The sequence below is a fragment of the Saccopteryx leptura genome, chromosome 2 (genome assembly GCF_036850995.1).
Source record: "Saccopteryx leptura isolate mSacLep1 chromosome 2, mSacLep1_pri_phased_curated, whole genome shotgun sequence".
Lineage (NCBI taxonomy): Eukaryota > Metazoa > Chordata > Mammalia > Chiroptera > Emballonuridae > Saccopteryx > Saccopteryx leptura.
The window spans coordinates 338,235,852-338,251,686 of record NC_089504.1 but is presented as its reverse complement, the minus strand read 5'-3'; the positions used below and the strand labels follow the sequence as shown (position 1 = coordinate 338,251,686).

Genomic DNA, 15,835 nt, shown 5'->3' with positions numbered 1-15,835 from the left:
AGAGAACTATAAAGCACTCACACATGCAGTGTTTCATCGGAGTCTTAAAATAACCACCACAGGTGTTATCCTCATTTCTGCTTACAATTGAGGAAACAGGCTCAATGAAGTCAAAGTCCTAAAGCTCATAAGCAGCCAAATCAGATTTCAAAGGTCGTTCCCTTTCCTCCAAGTCCAGTGCTCGTCCCAACACCACACTGTGAGCAATCAATCAATGACTCGGGAGAATTCCATTCCTCACTAAAGGGGGAGGTCAGGTGTGCGGGCACATACAGTGCAGGTGAAGAGGAATTTTAAAGCTGAGACTCTTCAAGCAGCGGTTTGAGAAATAGAAATGTAAGATTAATTACCAAAATATTTATGTCTGAAATTGTGAGTCACTACAGTATCAGAGCTCTATTCTGTGCTTTGCTCTCAAATATTTGTGCTGCCTCAAATAATTCCTCTCCAAAAAGGAGCATGTATGCAAACAGGGAGACAGTCCTATAGATAAACAAATGTGGCAAAATGTTAGCCACTAATGGATTTAAGATAAGGATTTACAGATATTCATTGTACTACCTCTTTCAACTTCCCTGTAAGTTTGAAACTTTTCAATATGCAAAATTTGAGAGAAAAAAATACCTGCTGTCTTTGTCTGTTCTTTCATTTATGAGAGGGATCCATCGACTTGTTACCTAAAATGAAAATTAACAAGAGCTAAGCCATATTAGGATCTGTTTTGAAAAATACCTGGCTCTTACACCCCTAAAATTCTAAATTGAGAATCAATTTTGAAAGTGTCCCCACTGAAATTTAACTAAATTTGTGAAAAAAGTCACATATTCATACCTTATCAATAGAATGCTTGTTGTTAACAGCATAAACTATGCAGATGACATTAGCCTATGAGAAAAATTAACAAATTAATAGTATTTTTGTGATAATGAGAGTAACTTAGCATGCTTCTAAGAGAAAAAAGTCCCTAAGGACTTACAGCAAAAATACATACTCAAAGTCAGCAATAACAGCAAAACGAGTGAGAGAATGAAAAAGGCAGACTTAGAGTCATCACTGTTTTCCCACAATAAACCTACAACTGTTTTTAACGCACCTGCGATATTTCTTGATGAAGCTGTTCATCACTCTGTTCTGCTTCTACAAATGACAAAGTAAAAAAGTTTCATATTTTACATGTCCACAAAAACAAATGGCCATGCTAAAAATCTATGCAACACCCATCTAACATCCCTCCAAACACCCCTCATTTCTCATGTCATGGTATCGTGCCAAACTAGGGGGCAAAGACAAGGGCAAGCCAGGGGAAGGAAAGAGTCAGGAAGCTGGCTGGCACTGAAAGACAAGTTTCTAAGAGGACAACGCAGACACAGAAGAGCAGAAGGCATTGTGTCATAAATCTAGGCCAGCATCTGACCCAGAGTGGAGAAGGGTCAGGCAAAAGAGATCAGAAGCCCAAGCTAGAAGACTGGGTGCTGAAAAGTCAGAAACTTAGACAAAGAGTCTATCCACACAAGGTTAAAAGGCCACATGAGAAATACAAGGTTAAGATCTAGATAGGACACATGAGTAATATTAACCAGGCCCCCAAAGCAAAAGAAGAGCATGACAATGATGAATCAAGAACTCCCTCTTTGCATCTCTGGCCAGACTGGTCTCAATGGGTGGAATGTGCCTTTAATCCCAACTTGTACAAGATAGGCATGATATAGATAAAATGAAGATGCACACAAATAAAGAGCAAAGCCATTGACTAATTTATATCATCTCACATTAAATGTTTTCCCCCAAATGCCTGTTATTTCTGACATACAAACTGATGTCATAAAGGAGTTCCACCACACTTTATACTAGGCTAAATAATTGGCCATCTTCAATATCTTTTCATATGTGGAGTAGTCAATGAGATAAGGCTCCAATTCTAACACTGAAGTGAATCTAATTATATGGCTACACATATTAAAAAAAGAATAATTCTATAAATAAAGTTAGTTATGAGGCGGCAGCAGGAAGCATCCAATGCCCCTCAGCTTCTAGGATAGTCCAGAGCTGTCTGGCAGAAATATAATGCGAGTATATATATGTAATTTTTAATTTTCTAGTACTCACTTCAAGAAAAGTAAAAAGAAACTGGTAAAATTACTCTTTTATTTAACCCAAAATATCAAAATATTAAAATTTCAATATATACTCAGAAAATTTATTAAGCTATTTTACATTTGTGTTTCATACTGTCTTCTAAATTCACTTGTATTTTATACTTATAGCATACTTCAATTTAGACTAGTCACACTTCATATGTTTAAATATATAGTCATGTTTCAGACTGCACAGTACTAATATTTCTCTTTTAGGCTTTATGGGATACCAGTTTAGCAAAACAATGTATTACCAATGTAGTCATACTCATTCTTTAAAATAGATTTTATTGTTTAGACCAGGTTCACAGCAAAACTGAGTGAAGGGTACAGAGATTTCCCATATACTTTCAGCCTCCACATAGCTTTCTCCATTATAAATATCACCTATCAGAGTGTTACATGTTACAACTGACCCTTTAAAAAGAAAGTCCCAGCACAAAGCAAAATAAAATGATTAAAAAGCAAACAGTAATGTGTAGAGTTGTTGTTTTTTAGGTGAGAGGAAGGGAGATAGTGAGGTAGACTCCCACATGCTCCCCAAGCCAGGTTTACCCGGCAATCCCATCTGCGGCAGATGCTCAAGTACTGAGCTATTTTTCTTTTCTAGCACCTGAGGCTGATGTGCTCCAACAGAGCTATCCTCAGCACCTGGGCTGACGCTTGACTCAATTGAGCCACTGGCTGTGGGAGTGGAAGAGGGAAAGAAGGGGGAGAGGGAGAGGGGAAAGAAGCAGATGGTTGCTTCTCCTGTGGGCCCTGACCAGGAACCAAAACCAGGACATCCATATGCCAGGCCAAAGCTTTATCCACTGAGTTACTGGCCAGGGCTGTATGTAGAAAAATTTTAAAGTATTAAAAGCAATACAGATGTGCTTCTATTATCATATAATATAGGCAAGCTGACTACTGTTTTAACTATAGTTCTTTTATTTGGGACAAAGGCTGAAAAATTAAAGAACAAATTTAGAATTCACAAATTCTCAAACTCAGAACTCTGCAGACATGCCAATTCAAGGAGAGCGATGGTTTATCTGCTTCTTGTCATTTATAATTCCTCCTTTTCATTATTGTGGAACCCAACTTCATAAATTATAGACAGAGAACTGAGAGATGGAGGCTTTTGGTGGGTCTGAGGGGGAGGTTGGCAGGGAAATATGAGACAAGAATAGTAAATGATTATTTGCTTCTAAGGAAAAAAGACTACCCCTCTAACATTTTTTTAAAGCTCACTAAGTGCCTTTTTGAGGACTAGTAATGAGCTCTACAGCTTCATTTACAGTAGGTCAATTAGGTCCTTTATTACCTGAGTAATCTACAATGTGTGTTGGAACTCTCTCAGGGGTGACATCAGCTGGAATGGTGATTTCTTCTGCCCGGGGAGGAACCTTAATTTGAAAACAAATATAGAAAAGGAAAACCTTTGGATATTATCAGTCAAGCTTGTTAACAGATTATGTAAATTTATTTAGATATTAGCCTCTTTCACCCATACCTATTCTTACAGGTATTTGTTGTACTTTTAAATGTTTATTTTTGTGCTTTACCACAGATGAAAATATATATAATATATAGTAAAGCTATATGATAAACCACTTTAAAAAATGCACATTTCTACCTGTGTGAGCACAGGACATATAAAGATACTTCAGATTTGAAGCAGCTTAAAAAGAGTACTTACATTAATTTGGTGTTTCAAACATTAGATTTTTTTTTTAAATGTTGTTTTCATTCTATTTTGTTGAAAGCTTAAGATAATCCACAAATGAGGAACTATGTTAATCTAAAATCATCTTCAAATAAAACAATAAATTATTAAAATTCGTTTCTTCTAGCCTGACCAGGCGGTGGCGCAGTGGATAGAGCGTCAGACTGGGATGCAGAGGACCCGGGCTCGAGACCCCAAGGTCGCCAGCTTGAGTGCGGGCTCATCTGGCTTGAGGAAAAGCCCACCAGCTTGAACCCAAGGTCGCTGGATCCAGCAAGGGGTTACGCGGTCAAGGCACATATGAGAAAGCAATCAATGAACACTAAGGTGTTGCAACGCACAATGAAAAACTAATGATTGATGCTTCTCATCTCTCTCCGTTCCTGTCTGTCTGTCCCTGTCTATCCCTCTCGCTGACTCACTCTGTCTCTATAAAATAAATAAATAAATAAATAAATAAATAAATAAATAAAAATTTTTAAAAAAATGTTTAAAATTTGTTTCTTCTAGAAGATAACTGATTGGCTACAGAATAAGCCTTATGCTTAATGAGTCCATTTTTTAGAAAGACTGGACAATTTTTTTGCCATTTTATTATTTTTATTTTTTATTTAATTAATTGTGTTTACATAGATTCTAGGGTCACCCCGAATGCACCCCTCCTCCCCCCTATTCCCCTCAACATCTCCCTTGCCCCCCTCCCAACAGCGCCCTCCCCCCTTCCCTTCAAGTTTATCCCATCCTATCAATAAAAACCTCTTAGCCCTGGCCGGATAGCTTGGTCGATTATAGCACTGTCCCCAAGATCAGAGGTTGCCAATACAGGCGTCCCCAAACTACGGCCCGCGGGCCGCATGCAGCCCCCTGAGGCCATTTATCTGACCCCCCACCGCACTTCCGGAAGGGCCACCTCTTTCATTGGTGGTCAGTGAGAGGAGCACTGTATGTGGCGGCCCTCCAACGGTCTGAGGGACAGTGAACTGGCCCCCTGTATAAAAAGTTTGGGGACCAAGAACAACTTGATGTTCCTGTCTCTCTTTCTCTCTCCTTCCTCTCTCATTGAAATCAATAAATAAAAATTTTTTTAAATATAAAATATAAAAATCCCTTAAACACCAAAGAGGACTAGGCTAAAATGATAATTCTAAACTAAGTTAAACTATCATAGAAAACTTTTAGATATTACATCCTGAGTGGTCACAATTAGTGTTGCTAACTCCATAAACCACACATGAAAACATATACTTCACTTCATAAATTAAGTAGTTAGTTATTTAACCATCTTATTTAAGAGGGATAAAGAACAAAAGAAACAATGAATGGTCATATGGCCACTGTTGAAAACACTATCACATCATACCTCATATTCCTGTCTAAATAATGAAATTATACAAATATTATTATCTAAATAAGAGTTAAAAAGAAAAGGGCAAATGTAAACTGTGGCACTAATAATGTGCTATGTGAAGAAAATAAAAAGAAATTTAAAAAAAAGAAAAGTAGCTTGACCAGGCGGTGGCACAGTGGATAGAGCATCGGACTGGAATGCGGAAGGACCCAGGCTCGAGACCCCGAGGTCTCCAGCTTGAGCGCGGGCTTATCTGGCTTGAGCAAAAAAAGCTCACCAGCTTGTTCCCAGGGTCACTGGCTCGAGCAAGGGGTTACTCGGTCTGCTGAAGGCCCGCAGTCAAGGCACATATGAGAAAGTAATCAATGAACAACTAAGGTGTCGCAACGAGAAACTGATGATTGATGCTTCTCATCTCTCTCCGTTCCTGTCTGTCTGTCCCTATCTATCTCTCTCTCTGACTCTCTCTCTCTGTTCCTGTAAAAATAAATAATTTTAAAAAAGAAAAGAAAAAGAAATAATTTTTATCCCATTCCCCATAACAATACTGACTTTCCATAAGGCCTTAACCAGCAATCCCTCATACTGCACTTCCAAACTGTAAATAAATATATGCCAGCAATAATAAAAACACCTTACTTTTGCTGGCACTCCCATTATTAAGCTTACCTCATTTGAGACCCCACAACAATTCTCTGATGTAGGCAAAGGTGCAATGAATTAGTTTCTTCATTTGTAAAATGATGGTGGTGGATAATATTAAAGGTTTTGAAACCCTAGTGGTTCTAGTGCCTCAAAGATTAGGGGGTGTCAGGTGGAAGGCAGGTGGGGATATAGACCTTTATATAGATATAAAATAATACTCATCTGTTCTATGTTTTGGGCTTATGAGTAACAGTTTATTTTTAAGAAACAATTACACCTGACCTGTGATGGCCCAGTGGATAAAGAGTCGACCTGGAATGCTGAGGTTGCCAGTTGAAACCCAAGCCTTGCCCGATCAAGGACAAACAAGAAGCAACTACTGTGAGTTGATGCTCCCCTCTCCCACCCTACTTTCTTTCTAAAATCCATAAAATAAATTCTTAAAAAAAAATAGAGCGAGAGAAAAAAAAGATTATATACATTAGATGATCTCTCATCTCCCCTTCAGCTTCCATTTTACAGATGAGACAAACAAGGCACAGAGACAATAAAGATCCAAGCCAAGGTCAAAAGTAAGAAATGCAAAGGACAGAGGTGAACTCAGATCTAGTGTGATTCTCTCTCCTACACTGTGTTTCCGGGATGTCTTGTATAAAATAATACGAGACTTTTCAAAAGTCACAACTGTCAGAAAGGAAACACATACAAAAAAGGCAGAATTTGTTTCATTTTAATTCAATTTTGATAAACTTAAAAGATTTTAAAAATAAAAAAGAAATCAAAATGTTTACCTCCTCTGGGAATTCTTCACTGACCAGAGACATTATCAGTGATGTCTTCCCAACTCTGGCTGTGAAAAGAAAAAGCATTACTTTAATAAAGTACTCAGGTTTTACATAAGCTCAAATTCAGTAACCACATAAAAAAGTCTGTTATTTATTAGCCAAAATCAGAGGTAGACCAATGTGCAAGTTTTAGTGCAATACTTAGACTATATCTTTTTCTTCTGCTTGGAAAAGTTACACATACTCATTGTTTAAAACAAAAAATTACCAAATTTATGATATAAAAGTAAAATTCTCCCATAATGTCCCTTATTAACTAATCTGGAACTGTCTCCCAGATTTTTCCAACACTTATATAAACATATTATAATAATTTATCACAGTTGAATCATAGTATTCATACTAGTTTGCAATCTTTCTTTATCACTAATTATATATTTGGGTGGTATTCCATGTCACTATATAAAAACCTTCCGGAAGGGGAAAGGAAAAGTTATTATTAAATGGATACAGAGTTTTTGTTGAGGATGATAAAAAAAGTTTTAGATCTAGAAAGTGGCAATGGTAACACAAAATTTTGCATGTATTTAATGTCCCTGAATTGTACACTTATAAATGGTTAAAATATTAAATACTATGTTTTGTACATTTTATTACAAATTTTAAAAATAGTAATAAATCAATTTTATGAGTATTTCAAAGCCTCCTACATTATTTTTTATAGTTGTTTAAGAATCCAATGTATGATGTATCATAATTAATATACTCTAACAATGAACAAGTTTTCCCTTTTTTTTTAAATTTTATTTATTCATTTTAGAGAGGAGAGAGAGAGGGAGAGAGGGAGAGAGAGAGAGAGAGGAGAGAGAGAGAGAGAGGAGAGAGAGAGAGGAGAGAGAGACAGGGGGGAGGAGCATCAACTCCCATATGTGCCTTGACCAGGCAAGCCCAGGGTTTCGAACCGGCGACCTCAGCATTTCCAGGTCGATGCTTTATCCACTGCACCACCACAGGTCAGGCCCAAGTTTTCCCTTTTATAAGAACAAGTTTTCCCTTTTATAAGCAATACTACAATGAGTATTTGTAGAGGATAAACTTCTAGAGTGGAACTCAAATTAGCATGCATAATCTTTTGTTTTTAATAGATATTGTTCAATAAATTATTGGTTTATGTAAAATTGATAAACCAATTTACATCCTTACCAATAGAAGGTCAGAGTGCCTATTACTGTACATTCTTACATCATTTTTTAGGGTATCATATTTAAGTAGTAAGAGCAAAGAAACTTTCCTGTTACATTTTCTAACCGAGCAATCTTTTAATGCACAAATTTAAAAATCTTAATTTTCATTCTGAAATGTGACTTCCATTCTCATCACTTTCTGATCATATAATTACTATAGTTACACATTCAACTGCTTATCAACTAAATCCTTTAGTTATTCTAGAAGAAAACAGTCTACCTGCCTATTAATCTCTGCCATAATAGCAAATTACAGTTTCAAAAAGTAAAGTCTAAATATAGAAAAACTGGAAAAATGTAAAGTTAAGAAGAGTCATTATTTTTTTTAAATGAGTAATAGAAATGATGAACGAAAAACCCAAGTCAAATCTCTGAAAAAAATAGCAAATGGCTGGAAAAGAGAGTACTGGTTAAAACTTAGAGGGTGCGCTGTGAACAAGTGAGTACTGCTGGTGGAGGGAGAGATTAGATGGTTTAACAGATGTCTGCTAGCTCTGATTTCCACAGTTCTTTTCAATTGACTGTGTGAGAACACTTGGGCCTTTTCCAAGTAGCTGACAGTAAACATTGTCACTGACTTCTGACCAAGTCAGTGAATCCAGAGCCCATCAACACAGAACTGCTAGAGCCTAGTCATCGATGTCAGTTTATCCAGCTCCCCTCAAATGTGTTCAGAGGAAGAACCGGGGCCCCAGAGACAGTGACTTTCTTAAGGTCTTGCTAAAAGATTAGTTGCACACTTAAGAGAATAACCCATCTCCTGATGGCAAAGCCACTGTTCTTTCTCTTTCTTACGCCAGACTTTTGAAAATATTGTTAACACCAGTTAAAAATACAGAGAAAGACCCCTAAAGTCAGCAAATATGGCATACACAACTACTTCATAAGTTAAGTAAAATAGTCCCTAATTCATTGGTGACTAATTCAGCAGCTCGGGCTCAATTTTTTTTTTTATTTAGTTTGAGAAAATTTCAGACTTACAGAAAAACAGCAAAAATAGTACAAAGGAGTTAGGTCTGTCGTTTAACCAAATTCCACATGTTAACATTTAACTATATTTGCGTTATCTTTCTCTTTCTTCATACATGTACTTTTTTTTTTTTAGTGAGAAGTGGGGAGGCAGAGACAAACTCCCGCATGCGCCTCGACCCCAGGATCGACCTGGCAAGCCCCTTGCCAGGCAATGCTCTGCCAGTTTGGGCTGCTGCCCTGTTGCTCAGGACCCGGGCCATCCTTGCTCCCTTCCAGCCATGGCTGATGAAGGGGAAGAGGGGGGGTGCAGAAGGGAGAAGCAGATGCTCACTCCTGTGTGCCCTGCCCAGGAATCAAACCAGGGACTTCCACAAGCCAGGCCAAATCTCTACCACTGAGCCAACTGGCCAGATCCCATATATATATATACACTTTTTTTTTTTGATAGAGACAGAGAGAGAGGCAGGGAGAGGGACAGATAAGGACAGAAAGACAGGAAGGGAAAGGGATAAGAAGTATCAATTTTTTGTTGTAGCACTTTAGTTGTTCATTAATTGCTTTCTCATATGTGCCTTGATCGTGGGGCTACACCAGACTGAGTGACCCCTTGCTCAAGCCAGTGACCTTGGGCTCAAGCTGGTGAGTTTTGCTCAAACCAGATGAACCTACGCTCAAGCTGGCGACCTCGGGGTCTCATACCTGGGTCCTCTGTGTCCCAGTCCGACGCTCTATTCACTGCATCACCGCCTGGTCAGGCCCATATATATACTTTTTAAACAAATTTTAAACCATTTGAGAGTTAAGTTGCAGAAATGATTCCCCTTTACCCTTAAGTTCCTTAGTATGCATTTCCTAAGAACAAGATCATTCTTATATAACCATAGTGCATTGTCAAGACGAGGAAATTAATACCAATATAATACAATTATCTAAGCTATAGACTTTATCACATCTCACATTTGTCCCACTGTTATCTTTTATAAAAAAGAAAAATCTTTTATTTTCTGTCCAGGATCAAATAGTGCATCTGATTGTCATATCTCTTTAGTCTCAATCTAGAACAGTTCCTCAATCTTTTTTATCTTCCATGACCTAAAGATTTTTGAAGAATACAAGCTATTTATTTTGTGAAATATCCCTCAGTTGGGTTTGTATGATGTTATCTCAGGATTAACTTCCGATTTTGTATTTTTGAAAGAAATACCCCAGAAGTGATACTGCACCCTTCTCAGTGCATCATAGCAGAGGAGGGATCATGTTGATTTTGCCCCATCAGCGGGGATGCTGGCTGTCATCACTTGGAGGAGGTGGTGCCTGCCAGGTTTCTCTACTGCACAGTGACTATTTTTCCTTTCGTAATTAATATCTTATGAGGAGATACTTTGGGACTATATAACTATCCTCCTTCTCATTAAATTTTTGCCTACTGATTTTAGCAGCCATTCCTGATTCTTGCCTGAAATTTTCTATTTCTGTCAACCCTTCTGAAACGTTACTTTGCATTCTATTGTAAGAAAAAATTTCCCTTCTGATTCATATTAACATGGTCTCATGGATTATTCTATGGTTTATAATCTATTACTGTCACTATTTGGAGGCTCAAACTGTTCCAATTTACTTTTAAAAAAACTTATTGGAGAGGGAGGAAGTAGGAAAGAGGGAGGGAGGAAGGGAGAGAGAAAGAAAGAGAGAAAAACATAAATTTGTTGTTCCACTTATTTATGCATCATTGGTTGATTCCTGCATGTGTCCCAACAAGGGAACGAACCCGTAATCTTAGCATATCAGGACAGTGCTCAAACCAACTGAGCTACCCAGCCAGAGCAACAAATACTATTTTTAAAGTCATTTCTGGTGGTAAAAACTGGCATACTCTAAATTTACAGATTGCAACTGAAATTTACCTAAAGGTTGACACACAAAATGCATGCTTTCACCCCTTATCCCTTCAACAAATATTTCTTGAGCACTTCTCCATGCCAGGCACTATTCCAGGTGCTGGGGTACCATTCATCAAGGCCTTCCTTAGCCCCCCCCCCAGAAGTGAGAAGCGCGGAGAGCAGAAAGACGGACTCCCGCATGGGCCTGACCGAGATCCACCCAGCATGCCCACCAGGGGGTGATGCTCTGCCCATCTAGGGCATTGCTCCACTGCAGTTGGAGCCATTCTAGCGCCTGAGGCAGAGGCCACAGAACCATCCTCAGCGCCAGGGCCCAACCCTGCTCCAAGGGAGCCTTGGCTGTGGGAGGGGAAGAGAGAGACAGAGAGGAAGGAAAGGGGGAGGGGTGGAGAAGCAGATGGACGCTTCTCCTGTGTGCCCTGGCTGGGAATTGAACCCAGGATTTCCACAAGCCGAGCCGAAGCTCTATTGCTGAGCCAACTGGCCAGGGCCACCTTCCCTACTTTTTCAACTTTCATGGAGATGATATTCCAACAGATTTTAAATTTTTCAACAGTAAAAAACACTCTTTCTATACAGAAGATAAAAAGCAAAAGTTCAAAAACTGTAACCATCTTGATTCACACTTCCTCTGTACTTAGCATTCAAATTCTGTCAAATTTTCCTTTGAAATTTTTAATATTCATTCCTTCTTCTCAGTTCCCACTTTTCTCTATGGTACTTTTACTGAAACACCTCCCAGTTCCCAACTTTCTACCCCCTTCTCCAATTTCTCCTCTCATCAACCTATCAACAATACAAATGCAGCTCATGTTTCTTACACATTCTATTCATTTCCTAACTCCTCTCATCAAAAGCCTTCCTTGACTGTCAATTACCTGCCATGTCAAGGTGAAGCTATTCTACTGGCCTTTGAAAAGCATACATAATTTAACACAGCTCATTTATTTCATCTCATTTCCATTATTCCCCAAATTTATAATTTGCTCAAATAAGGCCAACCCACTCTGTTTAAGTACAAACAAGCTATGATGAATCCTGCCTGGTTTTTCTTTGTCTAAAATACCATTCCCTCTCTTCACTCTATTTTTCCAAATACTAACCATCTCTCAAGGACACCTCAAATTCTACCTCATCCCTAAAGACATCCCAGGGCTACTAAAGACATCCCATAGCCTTCCCCCTCCACCTTTGAACTATTCTCGTGTCACATAACATATCAAACTAAATATAAGATACATACTTAACATGCATGGATTTAGATTAACATAATAACCACATTATTTGAAAACACTTGGATAATGAATCAAATTTTTAATTTTATACACCTGGGAGGATCACTAGAGCATTAAATAGACTGAATGAACTATTTCAGATTTCACCTTGCCCAAACACAGTATTATTGCTATAGCTTCAACACTCTCACTTGAAAAATTAGTCCCACCTCCCAAAGATTCTGGAACTCCTCTTTTCCAAACTTTTCTTAAGAGCAATTGAAGAACTATGACTAGCAGGTAACTGCTGAGGCAATAAGAGTTCTAGCCCTGGCCACATGGCTTGGCTGGTTAGAGCATTGCCCGAAGCACAGAGGCTGCCAGTTCGATCCCCTGTCAGGGCACAGACAGGAACAGATTGATGTTTGTCTCTGTCACTCTGTCTTCCTCTTTCTCTAAAAAAAAAAATCAATGAAATAAACAAAAAAAGTTCTAAAATTGCTTTTCCTCTTTTAGTAAAAAATAATGTTGCCTGACCAGCCAGTGGTGCAGTGGATAGAGCATCGGACTGGGATGTGGAGGACCAAGGTTCGAGACCCCAAGGTTGCCGGCTTGAGCGGAGGCTCACCAGCTTGAACAAGGGGTCGCTGGCTTGAGAGTGGGATCATAGACATGGCCCCATGGTCGCTGGCTCGAGCCCAAGGTTGCTGGCTTGAGCAAGGGGCCACTCAGTCTGCTGTGGCCTCCCCCCACCTCCCACCCCCGGTCAAGGCACATATGAGAAATCAATCAGTGAACAACTAAGGAACCGCAACAAAGACTTGATGTTTCTCATCTCTCTTCCTTCCTGTCTGTCTGTCCCTATCTGTCCCTCTCTCTGACTCTCCCTGTCTCTGCCACAAAAAAAAAAAAAAATTAATGTTTCAATTTCTAATAATATTAAAGGAGGCTGTGAAATAATAAAGAATACATCTGATCTTTATCCCCAGTTCCTGGCACAGAGCTTCAAAATCCCTTGGAATTTCCTAAGTGATAGGAGTGTCTTTTGTTAGCCTCTTCCATCCATACTTGAGTTTATCATCATGCAGTGACTCACTGGGGGTAAGGGAGGGCCTAGACAGCTTCAAGATGGAGACTGGTTACCAGAAAAAGCAACCAGGTGATTATAGGGCTGGAATTTTCAGCCCTACCCCAAAACCTCCAGAAAGGGGGAAGGTGCTAGATATTTAATGAATCATGTAGCCAATGATTTAATAAATCATGTCTACATAATGAAGCCCCATATAGAAACTCTGGACACTGAAGCTCAGAGGAGCTTGCTAGTTGAACATTGATGTGTCAGGAAGGTAGTGCACTCTGACCCCACACCAACAAGTTCTGGACCCTTTCAGACATTGCCCAGCATACTCCATCTGGCGGCTCATTTGTGTAATCGTGAGTATACTCCTTTTCTGAATTCTGTGAGTCATTCTATCTAGTGAATTATTAAACTTGAGGGAGTTATGGGAAGCCCCAAATTTGTACTCAGCCATGAAGAAGGATGGATTGTCTGGGGTCTCTACTTTGCAGCTGCTATTTAAAGTCAGGGTAATCTTTCCTGACCAGGTGGTGGAGCAGCGGATAGTGCATTGGCCTGGGACGCAGAGGACCCAAATTAAAAACTTCAAGGTCGCTGGCTTGAACACAGGGTTGCTGGCTTGAGCATGGGATCACAGACGTGACCCCATTATCACTGGCTTAAGCAATGGGTCATTGGCTCAACTGGAGCCCCCTGGTAATGGCACATATGAGAAAGTAATCAATGAACAACTAAGGTCTTGAAACGAAGAATTGATGCATCTTATCTCTCTCCCTTCTTGCCTGTCTATTCCTATCTGTCCCCCCCTCTCTCTTTCTCTCTCACTGAAAAACATAAATAAAGTCAGGGTAATCTTGTTGGAAAGCTTGACCTCTAACTTGTGGGATTTGATGCTAGCTCAGGACACTTAGTGTCAAAATTCAATTGAATTGTAGGACACCCACCCCTGGCCGGTGTCTCACTAGACAGAGTATCAGTCTAGCATATAGACGTCCTGGGTTCAATTCCTGGTCAGGGCACACAGCAGAAGCTTCTGCTTCTCTCCTCCATTCCTCTTCCCCTTTTCTTCCTCTTCTCCCAAAGCCAGTGGCTTGATTGGTTCAAACATGGCCACAGGCGCTGAGGATAGAGCTCCATAGGAGCTCTCAGCCTCAGGTGCTAAAAATAGCTTGTGCCTTCACCAGTTGGCTCAGCAGTAGAGTGTGTGAAAGTCCCGGGGTTCAATTCCCGGCCACGGCACACAGGAGAAGCACCCATCTGCTTCTCCCTCTTCTTTTTCTCTCTTTCTTCCCTTCCCGCAGCCAAGGCTCCACTGGAGCAAAGTTGGCCCCGGCACTGAGGATGGCTCCATGGCCTCCACCTTAGGTGCTAGAATGGCTCTGATTGCAGCAGAACAACGCCCCAGGGAGGCCAAGCATCGCCTCCTGGTGGGCATGCCGGGTGGATCTCGGTCGGGTGCACGCACGAGTCTGTCAGTGCCCCCCCATTCACTTCTTACTTCGGAAAAATACAAAAAAGAAAAAAAGAAAAAAAGAAAGCTCGGTACTTGAGCATTAAACCCAGATAGGGTTTGACGGGTGGATTCTGGTGGCGCGCATATGGGATTCTGCCTCACTATCTCCCCTCCTCTCGCCTAAAAAGGAAAAAGAAAAAAAATTTGTAGGACACCCAGTTAGTGTCCAGAAATTGTGAGAACACAGCGCGGATGAAAGTTTTATATTTATAAAAGGATGTGATGGCTCAAAAACCTGAGAAGCACTGTAATAGATCTTCTATCCAAGAGTGAGGGTTCCACTCAGACATACTTGCCACCTACCTGGACCACATCTTAAGTGGGGATAACATGGAAAATGTATTAAACAACAGATAAAACTGCCACATAAGATCATAGCAAAGCATGATCAGGTAGTAGTGCAGTGGATAGAGTGTCGGACTGGGATGCGGAGGACCCAGGCTCGAGACCCCGAGGTCGCCAGCTTGAGCGTGGGGTCATCTGGTTTGAGCAAAGCTCACCAGCTTGGGCCCAAGGTCACACTGGCTTGAGCAAGGGGTTACTCGGTCTGCTGTACCCCCCCCCCCCGTCAAGGCACATATGAGAAAGCAATCAGTGAACTAAGGTGCCACAAGGAAGAATTGATGCTTCTTATCTCTCTCCCTTTCTGTCTGTCTGTCTCTCTCTCTGTCTCAAAAAAAAAAAAAAAAAAGAAAAGGAAAGGCGCCTTGGCAGGGAAGATCAGTTGGGTAGAGCGCTGTTCCGACATGCCAAGGTTGTGGGTTCAATCCCCAATCAAAGCACCCACAAGAGTCAACCAGTGACAGCATGAATAAGTTGAACAACAAATCAATGTTTCTCCCCCCCCATTTCTCTCTCTCTAAAATTCAATAAATAAAAAATTTTAAAATAAAAAAAAAAAAGGAAGTGAGGACAGGAAAGTGCAAGAGAAGAATGGAATATCTAACGATATTTCTCCCAGATGTCTCGAAACATAGCAGGAAATAACAAGCTCATAAAAGAAAAAAAATGAATAATTAGTTAAGGCATGTACATTCTTAAAACATATTGTGCCTGTGTGATACCTAGGCAACCTTCCAGAATAGTACCAGTGGTTTCCTAAATGACTCCCTAGCTGACCTTGGTGGAAACCTGTATTTCCTACTCGCTACTGAGCATCTCTAGAAAGACTAACGAGCAAGTATTTCACCATCACCCACAGGAAACTCCACAAACGCAAGGACCTTGTCTTTCTTGTTCACTGTTGAATCCCTAGCTCCCAAAAAGTGCACTTAGAAAATGGAGCTGTATGG

General features: G+C 40.0%; 1 protein-coding gene across 8 annotated transcripts in view; it reads right to left on the bottom strand.

The window, feature by feature from the left end:
• Nucleotides 1-15,835, bottom strand: part of RHOT1 (ras homolog family member T1) — a 74,454-nt gene that overhangs the window by 43,543 nt on the left and 15,076 nt on the right. For all 8 annotated transcript variants that reach the window (XM_066363788.1, XM_066363791.1, XM_066363790.1 and 5 more), the window contains exons 2-6: nt 6,628-6,686; nt 3,442-3,523; nt 1,094-1,137; nt 832-885; nt 625-677 (exon numbers count right to left, since the gene is read on the bottom strand). In XM_066363788.1, coding sequence (XP_066219885.1) covers nt 625-677; nt 832-885; nt 1,094-1,137; nt 3,442-3,523; nt 6,628-6,686 — 292 coding nt within the window. The remainder of the gene's footprint in view (nt 1-624; nt 678-831; nt 886-1,093; nt 1,138-3,441; nt 3,524-6,627; nt 6,687-15,835) is intronic.